The sequence below is a fragment of the Oncorhynchus masou genome, chromosome 1, assembly GCF_036934945.1.
Source record: "Oncorhynchus masou masou isolate Uvic2021 chromosome 1, UVic_Omas_1.1, whole genome shotgun sequence".
NCBI lineage: Eukaryota > Metazoa > Chordata > Actinopteri > Salmoniformes > Salmonidae > Oncorhynchus > Oncorhynchus masou.
Window position 1 is genome coordinate 43851161 of NC_088212.1, and position 20622 is coordinate 43871782.

Below are 20622 nucleotides of genomic sequence, written 5' to 3' on the forward strand. Positions count from 1 at the left end.
GTGTAAACTTCTGACCCACTGGAATTGTGATACAGTGAATTATAAGTTAAATAATCTGTCTGTAAAATTGCTGGGAAAATTACTTGTGTCATGCACAAAGTAGATGTCCTCGCCGAAATTTATGGAGTGGTTGAAAAACAAGTTTTAATGACTTCAACGTAAGTGTATGTAAACTTCTGACTTCAACTGTATATGTACCAAAAAAAGGGTGTGGTGGCAAGCCTAAAGAAGTAAAAATGTGCTTAATGACTATGGTAGGAGAAAACTGAGGTTGGGTCAACAACACTGTAATGACTCCACAATACTAACCTAAATGACAGAGTGAAAAGAAGGAATCCTGTACAGAATAAAAATACTCCAAAACATGCATCCTGTTTGCAATAAGGCACAATTTTTTTTTTTTTTTAAGTTGACTTACATTGGCTTAAAAATCTATGGCAAGACTTGAAAATGGCTGCCTAGCAATAATCAACAACCAACTTCACAGAAATTGTGAAAATGCTGTACAATCCAGATGTGCAAAGCTCTCAGAGGGGTGTGCGCGAATACTTATGTAAATGAGACATTTCTGTATTTAATTCACATACATTTCTAAAAACCCGTTTTCACTGTCATTATGGGGAAGTGTGTGTAGACGAGTGAGATTTTTTTTTATTTAATCCATTTTGAATTCAGGCTGTAACAACAAAATGTGGAATCATTTGAAGGTTATGAATACTTTCTGAAGGCACTGTACCCCAGGTAACTGTTTGGGATGGGCATTTGATATTATTTCACTATTTAAATAATAATCATTAATTTATACTCGAAATTCCAAAATAGTTAATTGCTATTTGAAGTGGGAAAAATACTATAACGTTGTCAGGGCTGACCGGAAGGCTAAATACTATATGATATTAAAATACCTTTTACATGTAAAACGCATCCTATGTGATAGAAAATGAACTTGAAAATAAAACAAATCATGTTGTGCGTCCTCAGAACTGTCAAAGCCACGTGATGTCTGAAGCAGCAGTAGCTCACAGCGACTGACAGGAGAAATTCCATTCAAAGACAATGCAGGAAATGATCCATGTTCAAACGTTTCTATCCACAGCAATATTTGTGCTTCGCTTTTCAAACGGTTCCAAATATCTACCATCTCTACAATCTCCCAGACTCTCACACCAATTCACTACAAGCAAAAAAATAAACTGAACAAAAAAAAGCCGATGTTGAAAAGTGCATCAGAGCACATACTGTCTATCAACCTGACTTTATTCTCTGAAGAGGCTAAAAATACTCTCCCTCTTTGAAGAGCAGCAGCTCACCCAGCACAGATACATGATAAGGCCAGATGGAGCTACTTTAACTAAAGTAAGTCTGTGTGCTTTGATGTGTCAGAGAGGCTGAGAGAGACTTGAGCCATTGTCATTCCGTGGAAAGAACCCCTCCCCCATCAAAGCCCCATTGTGACATCACCACACCTGCACTGTGACATCACACTGTCGTTGGGTCATCACTTCCTTTGTGTGTTTGACCACTCAAGTGTCGAGAGGGTTCCTTTGTACTACATGAGATCACACATTCCACCTCTACCCTCTCCTCCTCCTCTCCTTCAAACACTGTCTCTCCCTCACACTTCTTTTAGCCGAGTCATCACAGCCTGAGTCTGGATGTTTGTAGTGACACCAACTACTAACCAAGTGACAGTCCTTTTTGGCTAAAGGAGTGATTTGCATTGATTGATGGAGAAAGAGTGGATGGAGATTAACTAAATGAAGCTCAATTGAGTCAACAGTAACTCCTGTCATTGGGTGGCAATAGAGGAAACCAGTTCACGGATTGGGTAACAGGAGAGTTGTCACGCCCCACTGAAAGCACTTCCAAGTTCTTGGAAAAGCATTACACCTATACAAATGCAATCCCTCACTGTCAATAATGCACCATTATGACACTTATGACATACCTGTGGTGGCTCACTTGTAGCTCGCCCAGCAGCTGATTGTTGAACCACTGGTCAAAGTCAATGTTGTCAAACAGCTCGTATGCCGCCAGCCCCACTGCATTGTACACTGTGGGCAAACAGGGACACACAAATTAAACATTTTCAACAATGAAATACTGTTACGACTGAAAGACGCCATCTATTTCTATTTCCTTGCCATCGAATATCTAATAGTCTGAGCGGTAAATTTGTGGTTTTGTCATTTTATATTGAAGAAAACGTGAGGCATAAGGAACAAAACAGAAACTATGATGCAGCGGTTTTGTATGACTATCCATAAAGCCCATTTGAGTAACTACACTGAAGAGCCCACTGACACTAGACATGGATTTTATAGCGTGAGAAATAGTCAACTATAAACCATGTGGACAGCTGATGACAACACACTAGTGGTGTGTTGGACAAACGATGTCATTAACAGGGCTGGGAGAACCTGTGGTGTGCTAACAACCACAGAGGGAGGAGGACACATACTGGAAGCAACATCAGGACAAGGGCAGTCTTTCTACGAAATGAGACCCAGAGAGGGAGTTATAGTCTGTATAAGGAGTGATGTGATCAAACTAGAGAGGGATGGGGGAGAGAGAGAGAGAGAGAGAGAGATGGGAGAGAGAGAGAGAGGGATGGGAGAGAGAGAGAGGGGATGGGAGAGAGAGAGAGAGGGGAGGGAGAGGGAGAGAGAGGGAGAGAGAGGGGGGGGGGTGCAGCGTAAAAAATAAGAAGGGATGGCGAAATGAAAGAGTGATAGAGAAGAGAGCAATACGGTTTTTTAGTCTCTCTAGGGAGTAAATCACTGGATGTGGATAACAGGAACATCAGTGTGTCCTCCTGTATACCGGTATGACTCATCTAGATATTCTGTGGTCCAAAACACCCTCTAGACTTAGGAGTTAAGTCCTAGTGGCGAAAAAATATCCCCAGGAGATGTTCCTCTTTTATCTTACTTTCAAACCCTGAATGAGATCTACTAAGGATCCAGTGAGATTTACGGTATATGAGAACGTCCGTCAAAATCCTGTGATGTCAGAGCTGCCAGGCACTTGAAACCATCATACGAAAGTCACTGCAAAAAGGCGGCAGCTGATTGTATACAGCCTTTTTACAGCCCCCGGATAAGGGAATAATCCTAAGGCTCTTCCTAGAATAGCTACAGTACATTTCCTGGAAGACTACTGCAGCCATTTCTCATCTGCATGTCTGAGCTTCAGACTTAAGGAACAGAGGTACCTCCGACCTTGCAGAGAGCCGTGACCTCTGACCTTACTGGAGTGAGACCACAATGACTCATGATTACCCACCTGCATCCTTCATCAGAAGCTGAACAGGATCCTCCACATTGCTTGGTCCTGCAATCACACACATAACACCAAGTTAAACCTACACACAAACGATAATAAGCTGAACATGGAAAATTATGGAATCCTCTGTCCCTCTCACTTACACCCCTGTTGCTGGAGCCTGAGTGGCTTCCCACAATCAATATCTAGCTCTCAGCTAAAACGGAATTTTCCAATCTAGTGTTATCCAATTTCTCCTCACTCTGACAGTCCTCTATAATATAACTCTGTCAGAGGAGAACACTGGCCTAAAGACACCCTGTAATTGTCCTGTGTTCGTGTGCACTGACAACTCACTCTGGAAACTAATAACTTATCACAGGTCTGTGTCACAGGGGGAATCTCATATTGTAATCTAAAGAATGTGTTCCTAAAGACTATTGAATGGTTGTGTTGTACAGCACATGTTCTGAGCCATTTAAGTGGACACCTCTACAACCAAGGCTGTGGTTGGACAAGGCCAGGTTCAAATGGAATCAGGCTGCGTTTTGTGAAACATGTTAATATATAATACCTTTATTTAAACAGGATGTCACAATGAGATGAAGAAATGATTGTCTTAAGAGGACAATACAATGACAGACTTACCTTGTAGATTCAGCACCATCTCCAGCAGCACTGGTGTCAGAGTCTGACTGTAGTTGTGGAATATGTCCAAGAACAACACTTCTGTACAAGGCTGGTGAAAGAGAGAGGGGGGATAAGAAAACAACAACACGATCACACACTCCCTCTCCATCAGATCCAGTCCCGCTCCATCAGTTCTACTGGCACTAAATCAATGAGCAGGGGAGCCATGTGGAATGCATCGCATGAGACCCCTCACTGACAGCAACAGCCAGGTGTCACTGACAGGGTTAAAGGATAGTCATCACCTAAACAACACCTGTCAAGCGTTATCAGATCACGCCACAAACACAACACACCCATCAAACATGTTCTACTCCCACAGTTGGGAAACAACCCTGACATGATCAACACCAGTGGAAATCAATAACTAGATGTTAAGTCTTGCTGCCCATGACAGACCATTGATAATAAAGACATACTGACAAACTGCTCATTAGAGGACCACGGTGGAGAGGGAAGAGAGAAGGCGACATCAAGGACACATCACCCACTGTACTGGGGAAGGCAGATCTATTTTCCTCCCAGCAGGCACACAGCATGCTGTAGCGGGGACTGGGGCATGTATGTCAAGATTTGTTTATTTATATGCAAGGCCCTGAGTTTGCAATGACCACATGATCTAACTAGGGAAAAAAACACTTGGACCTCGTCATCAGTGTCTGTGTAGTTGAAAGTCAAGCAGGATTGATGGGGGAGGGGTGGTCGAAGATTTGGGACAGCTGTGATTGGGCGCAAACCGGAGAGTGAGGATATCCTGAGCGAGACAAATGAATGTAAAAGGAGTCAGCACCAATTACGCCTCATTAGCGGTCGACTACACTGGTGTACTTCAAAAGAAGTGTGGATCCTGAACCAGAGCGCCACGGAAGTAAGAAAAGCTGGACTTAACAGAGAGGGAATATTAGAAAAAAAAAAGAGATGGAGAAGAAGAAGCAAGGTAGAGAGGGAGGGAGGAGTCTGATAGCAGTAAGGAGATGATACAGGCAGCAGCCAAAACCAAAACAAAGCTTACCCCAATTCATTGAGAATCAGACAGTCAGACATCAGAGACGTCACTAAAATATCCCCCCCTGTGCCATGGTACCTACTGTTCCTAACTACAGGCAATATAAATAGTATATCAAATACATTTCCCTGTATCGGCTCAATACTATGAGTGCAGACCTTTCCTTTTTCTAAACATGGTCTGTTTTTGGGTGAGAGTAGTGCTGAGTGATTAGTGCTTTTTGAGATGGGTTTGGTAAAAAAAAAAGTAGTTTTGATAATTTAAAAAACAAACAGTGCAATTAATATGTGGGTTGAATGCTGTAACACAGAATAAAACTATGAATATATAAGTCCTATGATGGTAGTGATGCCCATTGCTGCTTCGCACTTATTAACCATCATTTATTCACATTACTTTCATCAAATACTTCCATGTGTAAATTACATTAGTTTCATTTGATGACTATTATTTAATTCCAAGTCATCATCTCAATAGAGATGACAAAATATTTTTATTATTTCCTTTATTTTACCAGGTAGGCAATTTACAATTGCGACCTGGCCAAGATAAAGCAAAGCAGTTCGACACATAAAACAACACAGAGTTACACATGGAGTAAAACAAACATACAGTCAATAATACAGTAGAAAAATAAGTCTATATACAATGTGAGCAAATGAGGTAAATAAGGGAGGTAAAGGCAACAAAAAAAGGCCATGGTGGCGAAGTAAATACAAGATAGCAATTAAAACACTGGAATGGTAGATTTGCAATGGAAGAATGTGCAAAGTAGAGGTAGAAATAATGGGGTGCAAAAGAGCAAAATAAATAAATGAATACAGTAGGGGGAGAGGTAGTTGTTTGGGCTAAATTATAGATGGGCTATCTACAGGTACAGTAATCTGTGAGCTGCTCTGACAGCTGGTGCTTAAAGCTAGTGAGGGAGATAAGTGTTTCCAGTTTCAGAGATTTTTGTAGTTCGTTCCAGTCATTGGCAGCAGAGAACTGGAAGGACAGGCGGCCAAAGGAAGAATTGGTTTTGGGGGTGACCAGAGAGATATACCTGCTGGAGCACGTGCTACAGGTGGGTGCTGCTATGGTGACCAGCGAGCTGAGATAAGGGGGGACTTTACCTAGCAAGGTCTTGTAGATGACCTGGAGCCAGTGGGTTTGGCGACGAGTATGAAGCGAGGGCCAACCAACGAGAGCGTACAGGTCGCAGTGGTGGGTAGTATATGGGGCTTCAGTGACAAAACGGATGGCACTGTGATAGACTGCATCCACTTTATTGAGTAGGGTATTGGAGGCTATTTTGTAAATGACATCGCCGAATTCGAGGAAGGTCAGTTTTAAAAGGGTATGTTTGGCAGCATGAGAGAAGGAGGCTTTGTTTGCGAAATAGGAAGCCAATTCTAGATTTAACTTTGGATTGGAGATGTTTGATGTGAGTCTGGAAGGAGAGTTTACAGTCTAACCAGACACCTAGGTATTTGTAGTTCACATATTCTAAGTCAGAACCGTCCAGAGTAGTGATGTTGGAGGGCGGGCAGGTGCAGGCAGCGATCGGTTGAAGACGATGCATTTAGTTTTACATGTATTTAAGAGCAATTGGAGGCCAAGGAAGGAGAATTGTATGGCATTGAAGCTCGTCTGGAGGGTTGTTAACACAGTGTCCAAAGAAGGGCCAGAGCTTTGCATAATGGTGTCGTTTGCATAGAGGTGGATCAGAGACTCACCAGCAGCAAGAGTGACATTATTGATGGAGACAGAGAAGAGAGTCAGTCCAAGAATTTAACCATGTGGCACCCCCATAGAGACTGCCAGAGGCCCAGACAACAGGCCCTCCGATTTGACACAATGAACTCTATCAGAGAAGTAGTTGGTGAACCAGGCGAGGCGATCATTTGAGAAAACAAGGCTATCGAGTCTGCCGATGAGGACGTGGTGATTGACAGAGTCAAAAGCCTTGGCCAGGTCAATGAATACGGCTGCACAGTATTGTTTCTTATCGATGGCGATTAAGACATCGTTTAAGACCTTGAGCGTGGCTGAGGTGCACCCATGACCAGCTCTGAAACCAGATTGCATAGCGGAGAAGGTATGGTGGGATTCGAAATGGTCGGTAATCGGTATGTTGACTTGGCTTTTGAAGACCATAGAAAGGCAGGGTAGGATAGATATAGGTCTGTAGCAGTTTGGGTCTAGAGTGTCACCCACTTTGAAGAGGGGGATGACCGCAGCTGCTTTCCAATCTTTGGGAATCTCAGACGACATGAAAGAGAGGTTGAACAGGCTAATAATAGGGGTGGCAACAATTTCGGCAGATACTTTTAAGAAATTGTCATGCCCGGCTGATTTGTAGAGGTCCAGATTTTGCAGCTCTTTCAGAACATCAGCTGGCTGGATTTGGGAGAAGGAGAAATGGTGAAGGCTTGGGCGAGTTGCTGTGGGGGGTGCAGTGCTATTGACCAGGGTAGGGGTAGCCAGGCGGAAAGCATGGCCAGTCGTAGAAAAATGCTTCTTGAAATTCTCAATTATAGTGGATTTATCGGTGGTGACAGTGTTTCCTATCCTCAGTGCAGTGGGCAGCTGGGAGGAGGTGTTCTTATTCTCCATGGACTTTACAGTGTCCCAGAACTTTTTTGAGTTTGTGTTGCAGGAAGCAAATTTCTGTTTGGAAAAGCTAGCCTTGGCTTTTCTAACTGGTTGTGTATACTGGTTTCTAGCTTCCCTGAAAAGTTGCATATCACCGGGGCTGTTCGATGCTAATGCAGAACACCATAGGATGTTTTTGTGTTGGTTAAGGGCAGTCACGTCTGGAGAGAATCCAGGGCTATATCTGTTCCTGGTTCTATTTTTTTTTTATGGAGTATGCTTATTTAAGATGGTGAGGAAGGCATTTAAAAAAAATAACCAGGCATTCTCAACTGACGGGATGAGATCAATATCCTTCCAGGATACCCCGTCCAGGTCGATTAGAAAGGTCTGCTCACTGAAGTGTTTCAGGGAGCGTTTGACAGTGATGAGTGGAGGTCGTTTGACCACTGACCTATTATGGATACAGGCAATGAGGCAGTGATCGCTGAGATCTTAGTTGAAAACAGCGTATTTAGAGGGCAAATATGGTTAGGATGATATCTATGAGGGTGCCTGTGTTTACAGCTTTGGTGTGGTAACTGGTAGGTTCATTGATAATTTGTGTGAGATTGAGGACATCAAGCTTAGATTGTAGGATGGCTGGGGTGTTAAGCATGTTCCAGTTTAGGTCACCTAGCAGCACGAGCTCTGAAGATAGATGGGGGGGCAATCAGTCCACATAGGGTGTCCAGAGCACAGCTGGGGGCAGAGGGTGGTCTATAGCAGACTGCAACGGTGAGAGACTTGTTTTTAGAGAGGTGGATTTTTAAAAGTAGAAGTTCAAATTGTTTGGGTACAGACCTGGATAGTAGGACAGAACTCTGCAAAGTAGTTAGGTTGTTGTAGTTAGGGATGGAGATTTCAGAATTTCTGGTGGTCTACCTAAGCCAGGATTCAAACACAGCTAGAACATCCGGGTTGGCAGAGTGTGCTAAAGCAGTGAATAAAACAAATTTAGGGAGGAGGCTTCTAATGCTTCTAATATATGCTGCCTGACCAAATAACTACTTTAGTAGTTATTTTATGAATGCTAAATACCATCCATCACTCATTTAGATCATGTATTTTCAGGTCGGGGTCTCCATTAGCGGGTAATAGCAGGCTTTTGGCCGCTAGAAAAATTGAAAAGCCGATAAATAAAATTGGCATCGCCACATTGTTTTGGGAGAAGAAAAAAATCCCACTGCAAAATAATGCTTTTTAGCCTATTAATTGATGGAAATACCAGTTGATGGAAATACTTGTGAATGGTCATGCTTATCAGTCTAGGTTAATTTGCATAATTTAGTGGAATTAAATTGGTGCTTGTGTAGTATATTTGTTATGTATCTTATTTATCACACGAGTACAGCATACAGATAGAGCTTTTGAGCGGAAAATCTGTCTCAGTGTGAGAGCTGCTGCTGAAGCTTCTCAAACAGCATATGCATACATAAGCAACAGAAGGTAGGCTACATCAGCGCGTCAAACACCACTTTGCAATGTGCTGGAGGCCGTATGCATTTTTGAAAACATATAATTGTTTGAAACCGGAACATTTTAATACATATTAAGAGGCATGTCGTACCTCACTTCAAAGTAGCCTAGCAAAATCTGTCCGTATCCGTGAAGGCAATTATTTTATAGCAACTTTCTTTCATTGTCCAGCAGCCAAAGGCAAAATCCTAGTCATATTAGCAACCCGTGCTAGTTGTTGCATATTAGAGCTCCCCTTTCTAAATGTCTAATGGATATTTTCACCTCTGTGACATGAAACAGCGCACATATATGGTGCCCTTTTGATAAGTGTTTTCCCGCTAATTGCATTATGGAACGAACATCCGTGCGTAGCCTACTGCCTTGTGTGCATTGTTGCACTTAAACTGTGAAGAAGTAATAGTTCATCATCATTTTAAGCTAAACGTTCTGATCTATTGCATCAGACGCGTTGCTTACATTTTTTATTTTTATGTAGCCTAAGGCCTACTGGTTGTATGAATTTGGGATCCGTCATCCCACAACTGTCCCAGAGTGTGTGGAGTTGGCCATTTATTAATCGACAAGCTGACCAATAGAATAAGTCAACTTTTCTACTATGGGGGATCGTATATTAACATAGTGTAGTAATGTTGCTGTTCGTCACTTGTTGGCTGAGGAAAAGTAAATGTGGACAGATATTCTAACAAGTGCACACCAGAATTCAGTAAGGAGGACCGCACATCGTTGCATCCTCGACTTGCATATCTTATTAAGATGCATTACCATAATCTAAATGGGATTTCAGGTTACGCACCAAACGCATTTCTCTCAAATGTCCGGTAAAATTAGATGCTGATGGTCAAATATCCGGTGCCACATTTTCACAAACCCTGTTAAAGCAAGAGATACCTCGAAGCAACTATTCTCGTTCCCTCTCGATCATGCATTCTTCTGTCACTCGCTCTCCGTGTCTACCCCACACTAACATAATGTAGCAGGCATAAAACAAACACACAGGCCGGACAATTGCATGCGTAATGTATTACGGTCATTGTACTTAATTACCACGTTGTGTGTGCTAAACCATGTAGAATATTGGCCTGTTGGAAACTACCCTACAACATCGCATAGTTCGGGATTGACCGGATTTATCTGTAGAGAACTGCTCAATGTGTGCAGTTCATTGAAAAATAAATGGAATTAAACAATTGAACCTACAGTACGTCGGTCAATAAGTTGCTTAAAAAAAAACAACGAAAAATAACAGAAACGTTGGTTAATTGCTCAGCTAGTATAAGTCTAATTGATAGTTTGACTGACCAGCACTGCAATAAGACACTTTATTACTGTGTTTTAGGGGACCGCACAGATTATTTTGCATAAGACACCTGAAATACTTGTCTTCCTTTTCTTGTATGACAGTTCAGCTAAACACTATTCTCATTCTTCCCTCTGGTAAAGAGAATAGTGTTGCTCTTGCGTGCTTGTAATGGTGTGTGTGGTTGTTATTTTAGTAAGACCATACATCACTGGCCACGGGTAGAAACACTATCTCATCTCTACATCCTTATCCTATCACACCTTCTGTCTCACAAATCTATAGGATTATTCTGGTTCCTGGTTATATGTGGCTGTGCTGTGGTATCTTGTTGCACCCCAGTCAAGGACTCCCAAACAATACAGGAGAAGAGGGATATGATGAAATGGAGGGGAAATAAATCAGCTTCAGTGTGACTGAATACATTGTTGAAATCAAATCAGCAAAGCTGTTAGTGAGAGCAGTGACAGGGGGAGCATGGCTGCTTCAACGGCTTGCCTGCGCTGAGCAAGTCAGTCGGTCTCGTCTCTGTGCACTGGCATATATGTGTGTGTGTGTGTGTGTGTGTGTGTGTGTGTGTGTGTGTGTGTGTGTGTGTGTGTGTGTGTGTGTGTCATTTACTCACCCGTAGACTGTATTTCCAGGAGTCACCCCCTGTTTCTTCAACAGCTGCGAATACAAAAACAGAGCAACAATGAGATAAGCAGGGTGTGTGTGTGTGTGTGTGTGTGTGTGTGTGTGTGTGTGTGTGTGTGTGTGTGTACTCCAGTATGGTGTGGAGATTCAGATGGACACATTAGCAGAGTTAACTTGCGAAGAGAAAAGTTTGCAAAGCGACAAGGAAACACATCAGCAGCCATATGTCTTTGTGAGCATACCGAAGCCCTCAGGGTCCTCCTCCCACATGGCCAGCTCTTCCTTGGTCAACAGAAAGTAGTGGGAGACGAGACGCCGTCCGATCTCTGTGAGGGTGGGGTGTGTGAAGAATGCCGTCTTGATCTTGTGGGCCTCCAGACTCTCCGGCTTACTGTCTGAGAGGGGCGACCCAGAGAGCATGTAAGAACTTACACACAGACACACACACACACAGACTATTCAAAACTAACCACAACCATCGACAACCAAGTCTCGACAGCTCAGAGAGAAACTGAACTCCACTGTGGCGCCTCCTAACCCGTTATATTATTATAATGGTACATTAATGATGCTTGCAATCTGCCTGCCTGCCAAGGAAGTGCAGTTATTTGTGGTTGGCTGTATTAACGATGCTACGCCATGTTGATTTCTCCCGCTATCTCTTTCTATTCTATTTCCTCTCCCTAATTTTCATCTTGCTCTCGCTCCTCTCCTTTATTCTCTCATTCCCATTTTCTCTTCCCTCCCTCCCTCCCTCTCCCCACTAGGGCTGGCACAATTACATATAACCGTGTCACCAACTCTTATGGATGAAGACAGTCATGAAAATAAAATAACAGCCATAAATGGATAAAAATAGTAATAAAGATTAATACTTATTACGATGACCGCGTCCTTCGGATAACCAATAACCGCCATCACCATGACTGCCCTAGCCCCCACCCTCCACCTACCCTCGATGTTCTTGCAGGGTTTGTAGGCCTCGTTCTTGACGATGGTTTTGATGAGGTTCATGCACTGGACGGTGAAGCGCTCGAAGACAAGGCCCTCACCGGCCGCCGTGAACACGTAGCTGACAGCAAATTCCAGAGAGCGCTGGATCAGTGGGATGAACGCACACGGGTGGACCTCCAGGAAATCTAATAACTAGAGAGAGAGAGAGAGAGAGAGAGAGAGAGAGAGAGAGAGAGAGAGAGAAATGGTTAAGGAAAAACATGAGATTCAGAGAAGATGGAGAAAATATTAAACAAGAGAGTAAGGTAGAAAAAAGATGGCTAAGTAGAGAATGTCAGAAAAGGAGAAGGAAAAGCAGAAAATAATAATAAGGGGAAATAACAAATATAGAGAGAAGAAATGTAGAAAAAGAGTGAAAGTAAGAAATGAAGTTGAAGCACTTGGCGCTGGGATATCAGCCTCTGTCAACAGTGCCTGGTATGCAAGCAAGACTACTGAGAAACTAATTAGTGTAGATTTGTAACAACACCTAGGCCTACATGGTTGTTGACTGATCAGTTTGACTCACCACTTTAGTGTACAGTATGATAGTCTTCTCAAGCTTCTCTCGACATGGGCTGTCTGGGTCTACCTGCCGACCTGGAAGAAATAAAACCAAAACAAATATGAGCAACATTATGTTATGACATCAGTATAAAAACAACAAGCCATATGACAAGACTATAAAACAACAATACAAAATACGACAAGTGTTCATCTCTTGCCAACATTAAGTGCATCACTTACAACAAGGTGCTACCCATGAAGATGTTACTCTGATGTCAACCCCCCCCCCCCCCCCCCTGCCAGACATCGGAGTCCATCTCCCTGCCTGGCTGCCAATAAACCAGGGAGGGGAGAAGACGGAGAGGAAATTGTTAGGTATCCACTGATCTTTTCTGTGTAATACAATCATAACAGAGCTCGAGTTGAAGGGAGAAGGGAATGAAGGCAGTGATATCATAATGCACTTCACTATGGATGGAAATTTTAATTCCTCTAGTGTATTCAATTCAAATAACTTATTTCCTGGGGAGGGAACGTCATGTGTGGTGACGAATGGTACATACAAGACATGAGGCCCTGGCTTCACTTTATAACTACAATACACTCTGGGAGAGTGAACGAAACCGCCACCTGGGAGAACAGGGCCTTTGTTTCTCTAATATAATAAAGTAGACTAATAAAGACAGTGCCGTGTCAGGAATAACTCCCTCGGCCGATCAAAATGAATCTATAAAAACAATAAGCTGTGGCCAATAAAAAAATGCCCTGGGAGGTTTACTTCCTCATCACCGTTCCTGATGACATCATCACGAACAGGAAGCAACGGTCCTGTTCCCTAGCCTCGCAAAGCCGCTGATCCCTCAAAATCAGTCTGTTAAGGTTGCGAAGGCCTGAGCCCGGCCTTTTTTATCACCATTGTGTCAGACCAATCAGCTTCCTCTGATGAACTATGCCGGTGGTTTGGTTACTGACAGGCAGGAGACAACAGGACAACAACACATGTAAAGTCATACTTAGGTGGTGATAGCTAAATATAAAGCTTTACATGACAGTCTGCGGTTACTGTATCAAGACAATCTCTGTTTTGAATTATATGCAGTGGCATAATATCCATCACTACGGTTTGGCAAAATCATTAGGCACAAATTCATTAGATATAATGAATGGCTGATGTTAGGCTGCTATATTGCTGTTAGTCTCTCGTTGACATCGATATATTACGCTTCTTTTGGCTCATATTGCCAAAGCCTATTGTCCTGGTGTTCGATTTGCCTTTCTCTCAAGTTTTACTTCCAAGAAATGCAGTGCTGCGGCTTCTGTTTTCTGATTAATTGAAGGAAAGCCTATCTGCCCAAACAACTTGAATGGAATCCCTTCCAGACTGATAGTGTAGCGGTAATCAGTCAGGTAATTACGAGGCTACCTGTTCCCATACCTAAAAACACATCCTTCAGCAGACGGTGACACCTGTAATAACATGGAATATCCAGACAGCTGACCTCAGCGGAAGGATCATGAACGGGAAAAGGAGAGAGAAAATAGAGGATGGTGCAACTCAATGGACATGCTTCTTTATCCGCCCTTATCTTGCAGGGAGACTGGCTCAGAGCGCCTACGAGCTTCCGCTGTCGGACAGCCCAAAATATCAACAGGCCCAATACACCCCGACCTCCGCTGACCCTCTGCAATAAGGACATATTGTGTGTGATAATAGCGACAGATACCAGTAATTGCATTTCTAACACACCATCTGAAGCACTGAGACTTACTCCTATGTGTGTGGTGTGTGGGTGGGTGCTAGGTGTGTGTCATTAGATCATTAGATCATTGTATAATTAGAAAGTTAATAAATATTTAGGAAAACATGTTCAGGATACTTACTGCATTCTAGGAACTGTTTCAGTCTCTCAAAAACGGCATTGAGGAAGCCCTGGTGACAGAGGGAAAAGAGGAGCAGAGGAGGGAAGCGAGAAGAATGAGAGGGGGTACAGGGTTTGTTCAATCTCGGTGGAATCTTGGTGGTCGCATCACTGTTTTATCACATAATTAGGAGAGGCAGTCACACAACTGAACACGAGTCATCATACACGTTACAGACACACACACTGACTCAGTGTGCCTGGCAAGCCTTTGCGACATGTCACTGACAGTTCATAATCTGCCCAAACTGGAAAACACGGAGCCTTCTCACTGGGCACAAACTGGTTGAGTCAACATTGATTCCACACGATTTCAACAAAAAAAATGTCACGTGATGACATTGAATCAATGTGGGGAAAACTGATTGGACTTGCAAAAAGGAATTACGTGAATGTTTTATCACCCAACTTTTAAACCTATATTTCATGACACCGTTAATCCTTTAATTAATAGCCTATGGCAGAGGACCTCGGAGCTTCAGCTCGGAAATCAACTAGAGGTACGAAATCCAAAACATAGGGATGATACCCTATAAGGCTACACAACAGTAACAACCTAAAGTAGGCTCCGTTAAGACAAAGACTATTATCCCCATGGGGACACGCAGGTTGCTGCTCTGTGCATACATAAAACAACAATCAAAACACAAAGACAAGTACATATACAGACAAATACAGGTATAAAAAGCAGTTCATAAGCGATCATTGTGGAAATGAGCTAGTAAAGCTAGCAGGACCCTTTCACAGCGTTGTAAACTCTTCCACTATCCAGTCACATCTATAGGCGTTTCAGCCTGACCTGCCTCCAGCTACAGTGTCACAATGGAAACACAATTACACAGGGCAAAGCGCTATGGTGTGTCCCCTTTGTTATCAAACTGTCACCAATAAGATTTATTTGCAAATATATTCTGCAGTATGCGGGAGAGCTACTGTAACTTTGGGGCAGAAAGAACGTTTTCCTTCACTTTGCCAAGGTGGGGCGGATGACTTCCTACAAAACCAGTCACATTATTACCAGTCCTTAGGCTGTTCGAGCAGGTAACAACAAACTATAAAGGGAGAGAAAGCACGGCAGAGAAGGAAAGAGCTGTGTAAAACCGGGATGCAGCCTCTCAGGGCAGGATTTGATAAATACCCAGGACATACAGTGCCTTGGGAAAGTATTCAGACTCCTGGATTTTTCAAGCATTTTGTTACGTGACAGCCTTCCTCTAAAATGGATCCTGAAAAAAATTCTGCAATCTACACACAATACCCCATAGCAAAAACAGTTCTTTTTGTTCTGTTTGAAATTGTAAAAATATGTATTTTATAAACAGACAAAGCTTATTTATATAAGTATTCGGGCACTTTGTTATGAGATTCCAAACTGAGCTCAGGTGCATCCTGTATCCATTGATCATCCTTGAAATGTTCCTACAATTTGGAGTCTGTGCTAAATTCAATTTATTGGACATGATTTGGGAAGGCACACATCTGTCTTCATAAAAGTCCCACAGTTGACAGAGCAAAAACCAAGCCATGAGGTCGAAGGAATTGGAATACATTGGCCTTCATCAATCTTAAATAGAAGTTTGGAACCACCAAGACTCCTACTCGAGTTGGCCGCCTGACCAAACGGGGGAGAAGGGCCTTGGTCTGGGAAGTGACCAAGAACCCGATGGTCACTCTGACAGAGCTCTAGAGTTTGTCTGTGGAGATGGAAGAACATTCCAGAAGGACAACCATCTCTGCAGCACTCCACCAATCAGGCATTTATTGTAAAATGGCCAGGCAGAAGTCATTCCTCAGTACATGATTCAACCACAAAGAACAAGGAGGTTTAGAAATCCCTCTCAAAGAAGGGCACCTATTAGCAGATGGATTTTTTTGTTAAATGTAAAAGTAAACTTTGAATATCCCCTTGAGCATGGTGAAGTTATTACACTTTGGATGGTGTTTCAATACACCCAGTCACAACAAAGATACAGGTGTCTTTCCTAACTCAGTTACTGGAGAGGAAGGAGACCGCTCAGGGATTTCACCATGAGACCAATGGTGACAAACAGTCAGAGTTTAACGGCTGTGATAGGAGAAAACTGAGGATGGATCAACAACATTGTAGTTACTCCAAAATACTAATCCTTTTGACAGAGTGAAAAGAAGGAAGCGTGTACAGAATAAAAAAATATTCCAATTGATGCATCAGTTTGCAACAGGGCACTAAAGTAATACTGCAAATAATGTGGCAAAGCAATTCACTTTTTGTCCTGAATACAAAGTGTTATGTGTTGTATTTGCCCCAAACATAACTGAGTAGCAATTTTTAGCAATTATCAACAACCAACTTGACAGAGCTTGAAAAACTTTGAAAAGGATAATAATGGGCAAATGTTGCATAAGCCAGGTGTGGAAAGCTCTTAAGAGTATTACCCATTAAGACTCACAGCTGTAACGGCTGCCAAAGGTACTTCCACAAACTATTCACAGAAATACCTTATTTACTAGGGATGCAGCGCTATGACATTTCTGGCCGATACCAATATCTGATCTTTTCCTTGCCCAAAAATCGATACCGATAACCGACAAACATTTTTAGAGACCTTTTAGGCATTCTAGTACAGTTCAGTTTGGTTAGACCGCTACGTCCATGTGTGTGTTAAGGCACTGCATCTCAGTGCAAGAGGCGTCACTACAGTCCCCGGTTCGAATCCAGGCTGTATCACACCAAAGCCATGATTGGGAGTCCCATAGGGCAGTGCACAATTGGCCTAGCGTTGTCCAGGTTTGGCCGGGGTAGGCCGACATTGTAAATAAGAACTTGTTCTTAACCGATTATCCTAGTTAAATAAAAGGTTACACACACACCACACAATGAGCAACAAGTTATTTTGTTGGCATTTACATATGTCCCCATTACCAGTAAAACTTCAAAACCTATTTATTTCACTTACTTGCTGTGCTGTTTCGTTGTTCATTCGTTCAGCTGTTTCATTCTCGACCAAGATTTCATCATGCATGTCAAGCAGTGAAGTTTCAGCTCTGTCTGTCTTTGGCCTCTCTTCCTCGGTGCGCACAGTCACTGTGTACGTTTCCATCTTGTCCAGGTGTGTATGTAGCATTTTACGTACACCCTGTTTCTTGTCTGCAATGAAGTAGCAGTCCTTGTACCAAGCATCGAGCATGGTGGCAACACAGTAAATAGGCTCAGAGAGAATGCCACCGAATCACTTGTCACAGCCTCTCGTAGAGTACTTTTGCAAGTTTTCGTTATCTTCCTTTGAAACTTCAAAATAGATCCAAACCACAAACATTGTGGGCTAGGTTAGGACTGCTGTGTTGCACGTGTAGCGCTGGATTATTTGTGGCATCATTACGCCATCTACCTACGTTATATAGGTATGCACCTCAGCTTTGACATCGGTGTAAAACTATACATCAGGCCAATGCAGATGTTGGTATATTTTAGCTAATATCGGCCGTTTCCGATATGCTTACCGATATATCGTGCATCCCTATTATTTACATAAGTATTCAGGCCCTTTGCTATGAGACTCAAAACTGCGGTCAGGTGCATCCTGTTTCTATTGATCATCCTTGAGATGTTTCTACAACTTGATTGGAGTCAACCGGTGGTAAATTCAATTGATTGGACATGATTTGGAAAGGCACACACCTGTCTATATAAGGTTCCATAGTTTACAGTGCATGTCAGAGCAAAAACCATGCCATGAGGTCAAAGGTTTTATCCGTAGAGCTCCGAGACAGGATTGTGTCGAGGCACAGATCTGGGGAAGGGTACCAAAACATTCCTGCAGCATTGAAGGTGCCCAAGAACACAGTGACCTCCATCGTTCTTCAATGGAAGAAGTTTGGAACCACCAAGACTCTTCTAGCACTGGCCGCACTGATAAATCATGGGAGAATGGCCTTGTTCTGGGAGGTGACCAAGAACCTGATGGTCACCCTGACAGAGCTCCAGTGTTCCTCTGTGGAGATGGGAGAACCTTCCAGAAAGACAACCATCTCTGCAGCACTCCACCAATCAGGCCTGCATGGTAGTGTGGCCAGACGGAAGCCACTTCTCTATAAAAGGCACATGACATCCCAATTGGAGTTTGACAAAAGGCACCTAAAGGACTATGACCATGAGAAAGAAGATTCTCTGGTCTGATGAAACCAATATTTAACTCTTTGACCTGAATGCCAAGCGTCAAATCTGGATTAAATCTGGATGAAACCTGGCACCATCCCTACGGTGAAGCATGGTGGTGGTAGCATCATGCTGAGGGGATGTTTTTCAGCGGCAGGGACTGGGAGACTAGTGAGGATCAAGGGAAAGATGAACGGAGCAAAGTACAGAGAGATCCTTGATGAAAACCCGCTCCAGAGCGCTCAGGACAGACTGGGGTGAGCGTTCACCTTCCAACGGGACAATGACCCTAAGCACACAGCCAAGACAATGCAGGAGTGGCTTCAGGACAAGTCTCTGAATGTCCTTGAGTGGCACAGCCAGAGCCTGGACTTGAACCCGATCTAATATCTCTGGAAAGACTTGAAAATAGATGTGTAACAACACTCCCCATCTAACTTGACAGATCTTGAGAGAATCTGCAGAGAATAATGGGGAAAAACTCCCCAAATACAGGTGTGCCAAGCTTGTAACGTCATACCTGAAAAGACTTGAGGCTATAATCACTGTAAAAGGTGCTTATACAAAGTACTGAGTAAAGGGTCTGAATACTTTAAAGTCCATTTTAGAATAAGCCTGTAACATAACAAAATGTGGAAAAAGTGAAGGGGTCTGTGTCCTTTCCAAATGCACTGTACATACTGAACAAAAATAACAATTTAAAAGATTTTACTGAGTTGCAGTTCCTATAAGGAAATCAGTCAAAATTAAATTAGGTCTTAATCTATGGTTTTCCCATGACTCGGAATGGGTGCAGCCATGGGTGAGCCTTGGAAAGCATAGGCCCACCCTCTTGGCAGCCAGGCTCACCCACTGGGGAGCCAGGCCACACCAATCAGAACGAGGTTTTCACAACAAAAGGGCTTCATTACAGACATAAATATCCCCACGCCCCTCAGACGATCCCGCAGGTGAAGAAGACGGATGTGGAAGTCCTGGGTTGGCGTGTTTTCACGTGGTCTGCGGTTGTGAGGCTGGATGGACGTACTGCTAAATACTCTAAAACAACGTTGGAGGAAGCTTATGGTAGAGAAATATTGAATTAAATTCTCTGGCATCAGCTCTGGTGGACATTCCTGCAGTAAAAATGCCAAATGCATGCTACCTCAAAACTTCTGTGGCATTGTGTTGTGTGATAAAACGGCACATTTTAAAGTGGCCATTTATTGTCCCCAGCACAAGGTGCCCATGTCTAATGATCATACGGTTTAATCAGCTTCTTGATATCCCACACCTGTCAGGTGGACAGATTATCTTTGCAGAGGAGAAATGGTCACTAACAGGGATGTGAACATGTTTATATTTTTGTCCGGTGTATATTTATATTCCTGACTGACGTTGTTCATTCTGACATGTCTTAATGTCTTGTTCTTGTTGATTTTGTTGTTGTACTATTAGATATTCCTGTTAGAGCTAGACATAAGCGTTTTGCTGCACCTGCGATAACGTAGGCAAAACCTTGATTTGATCATTTATGAAACCGTTGACGGAGGACAGACTCAAGATAGCCAATTACACTGAAATATAGCTTCCTATTGCATACACAGCTCTGTTTCAGAGGGGTATGAAAGGGTGAGAAAGTGTGCCAATGATCGATCTGCTCTAAAGTTCGATCAAACTGAAAGAAGATTACCCAACAAAAGCATGTCCTCCAAGAAGTCTCTATATGGAAGCAGTTTGGAAACAAGTCAATCAGGACTCTGTGTGTGTGTGTGTGCATATGTGTATAAGAATCTCTGCCTTGATCAGTGAATTTCATTATTCATTTGTGAAGGAGTTAAGGCAAGGCACAGCCTGAAAGAACTAATTAAAACCCATTTAAATGAGCTTTCTTTCCCTGTGGAGTCTATAATGAGGCAACCTGCAACAACAGCTTCATCAAACTTCTCACATCTCCACTGTTGTGGGTCTATTAAGCAGCTCTACACATCTGAGATGGCATGGGTGGGAGTAATATGGAGAAAATGCCACTGGTTGTGCTTTGGGAAATATAAGCAGGTGATAAGAGATAGGAAGGAGGATGAGTGGATCAAACTAC

At 42.9% G+C, this 20622-nt stretch overlaps 1 protein-coding gene across 3 annotated transcripts in view; it reads right to left on the reverse strand.

Annotated features, from left to right (window-relative positions):
- Window positions 1-20622, reverse strand: part of ipo11 (importin 11) — a 240221-nt gene that overhangs the window by 155569 nt on the left and 64030 nt on the right. For all 3 annotated transcript variants that reach the window (XM_064972628.1, XM_064972627.1, XM_064972629.1), the window contains exons 8-15: window positions 14373-14421; window positions 12514-12584; window positions 11945-12137; window positions 11234-11386; window positions 10981-11024; window positions 3913-4003; window positions 3286-3333; window positions 1949-2054 (exon numbers count right to left, since the gene is read on the reverse strand). In XM_064972628.1, coding sequence (XP_064828700.1) covers window positions 1949-2054; window positions 3286-3333; window positions 3913-4003; window positions 10981-11024; window positions 11234-11386; window positions 11945-12137; window positions 12514-12584; window positions 14373-14421 — 755 coding nt within the window. The remainder of the gene's footprint in view (window positions 1-1948; window positions 2055-3285; window positions 3334-3912; window positions 4004-10980; window positions 11025-11233; window positions 11387-11944; window positions 12138-12513; window positions 12585-14372; window positions 14422-20622) is intronic.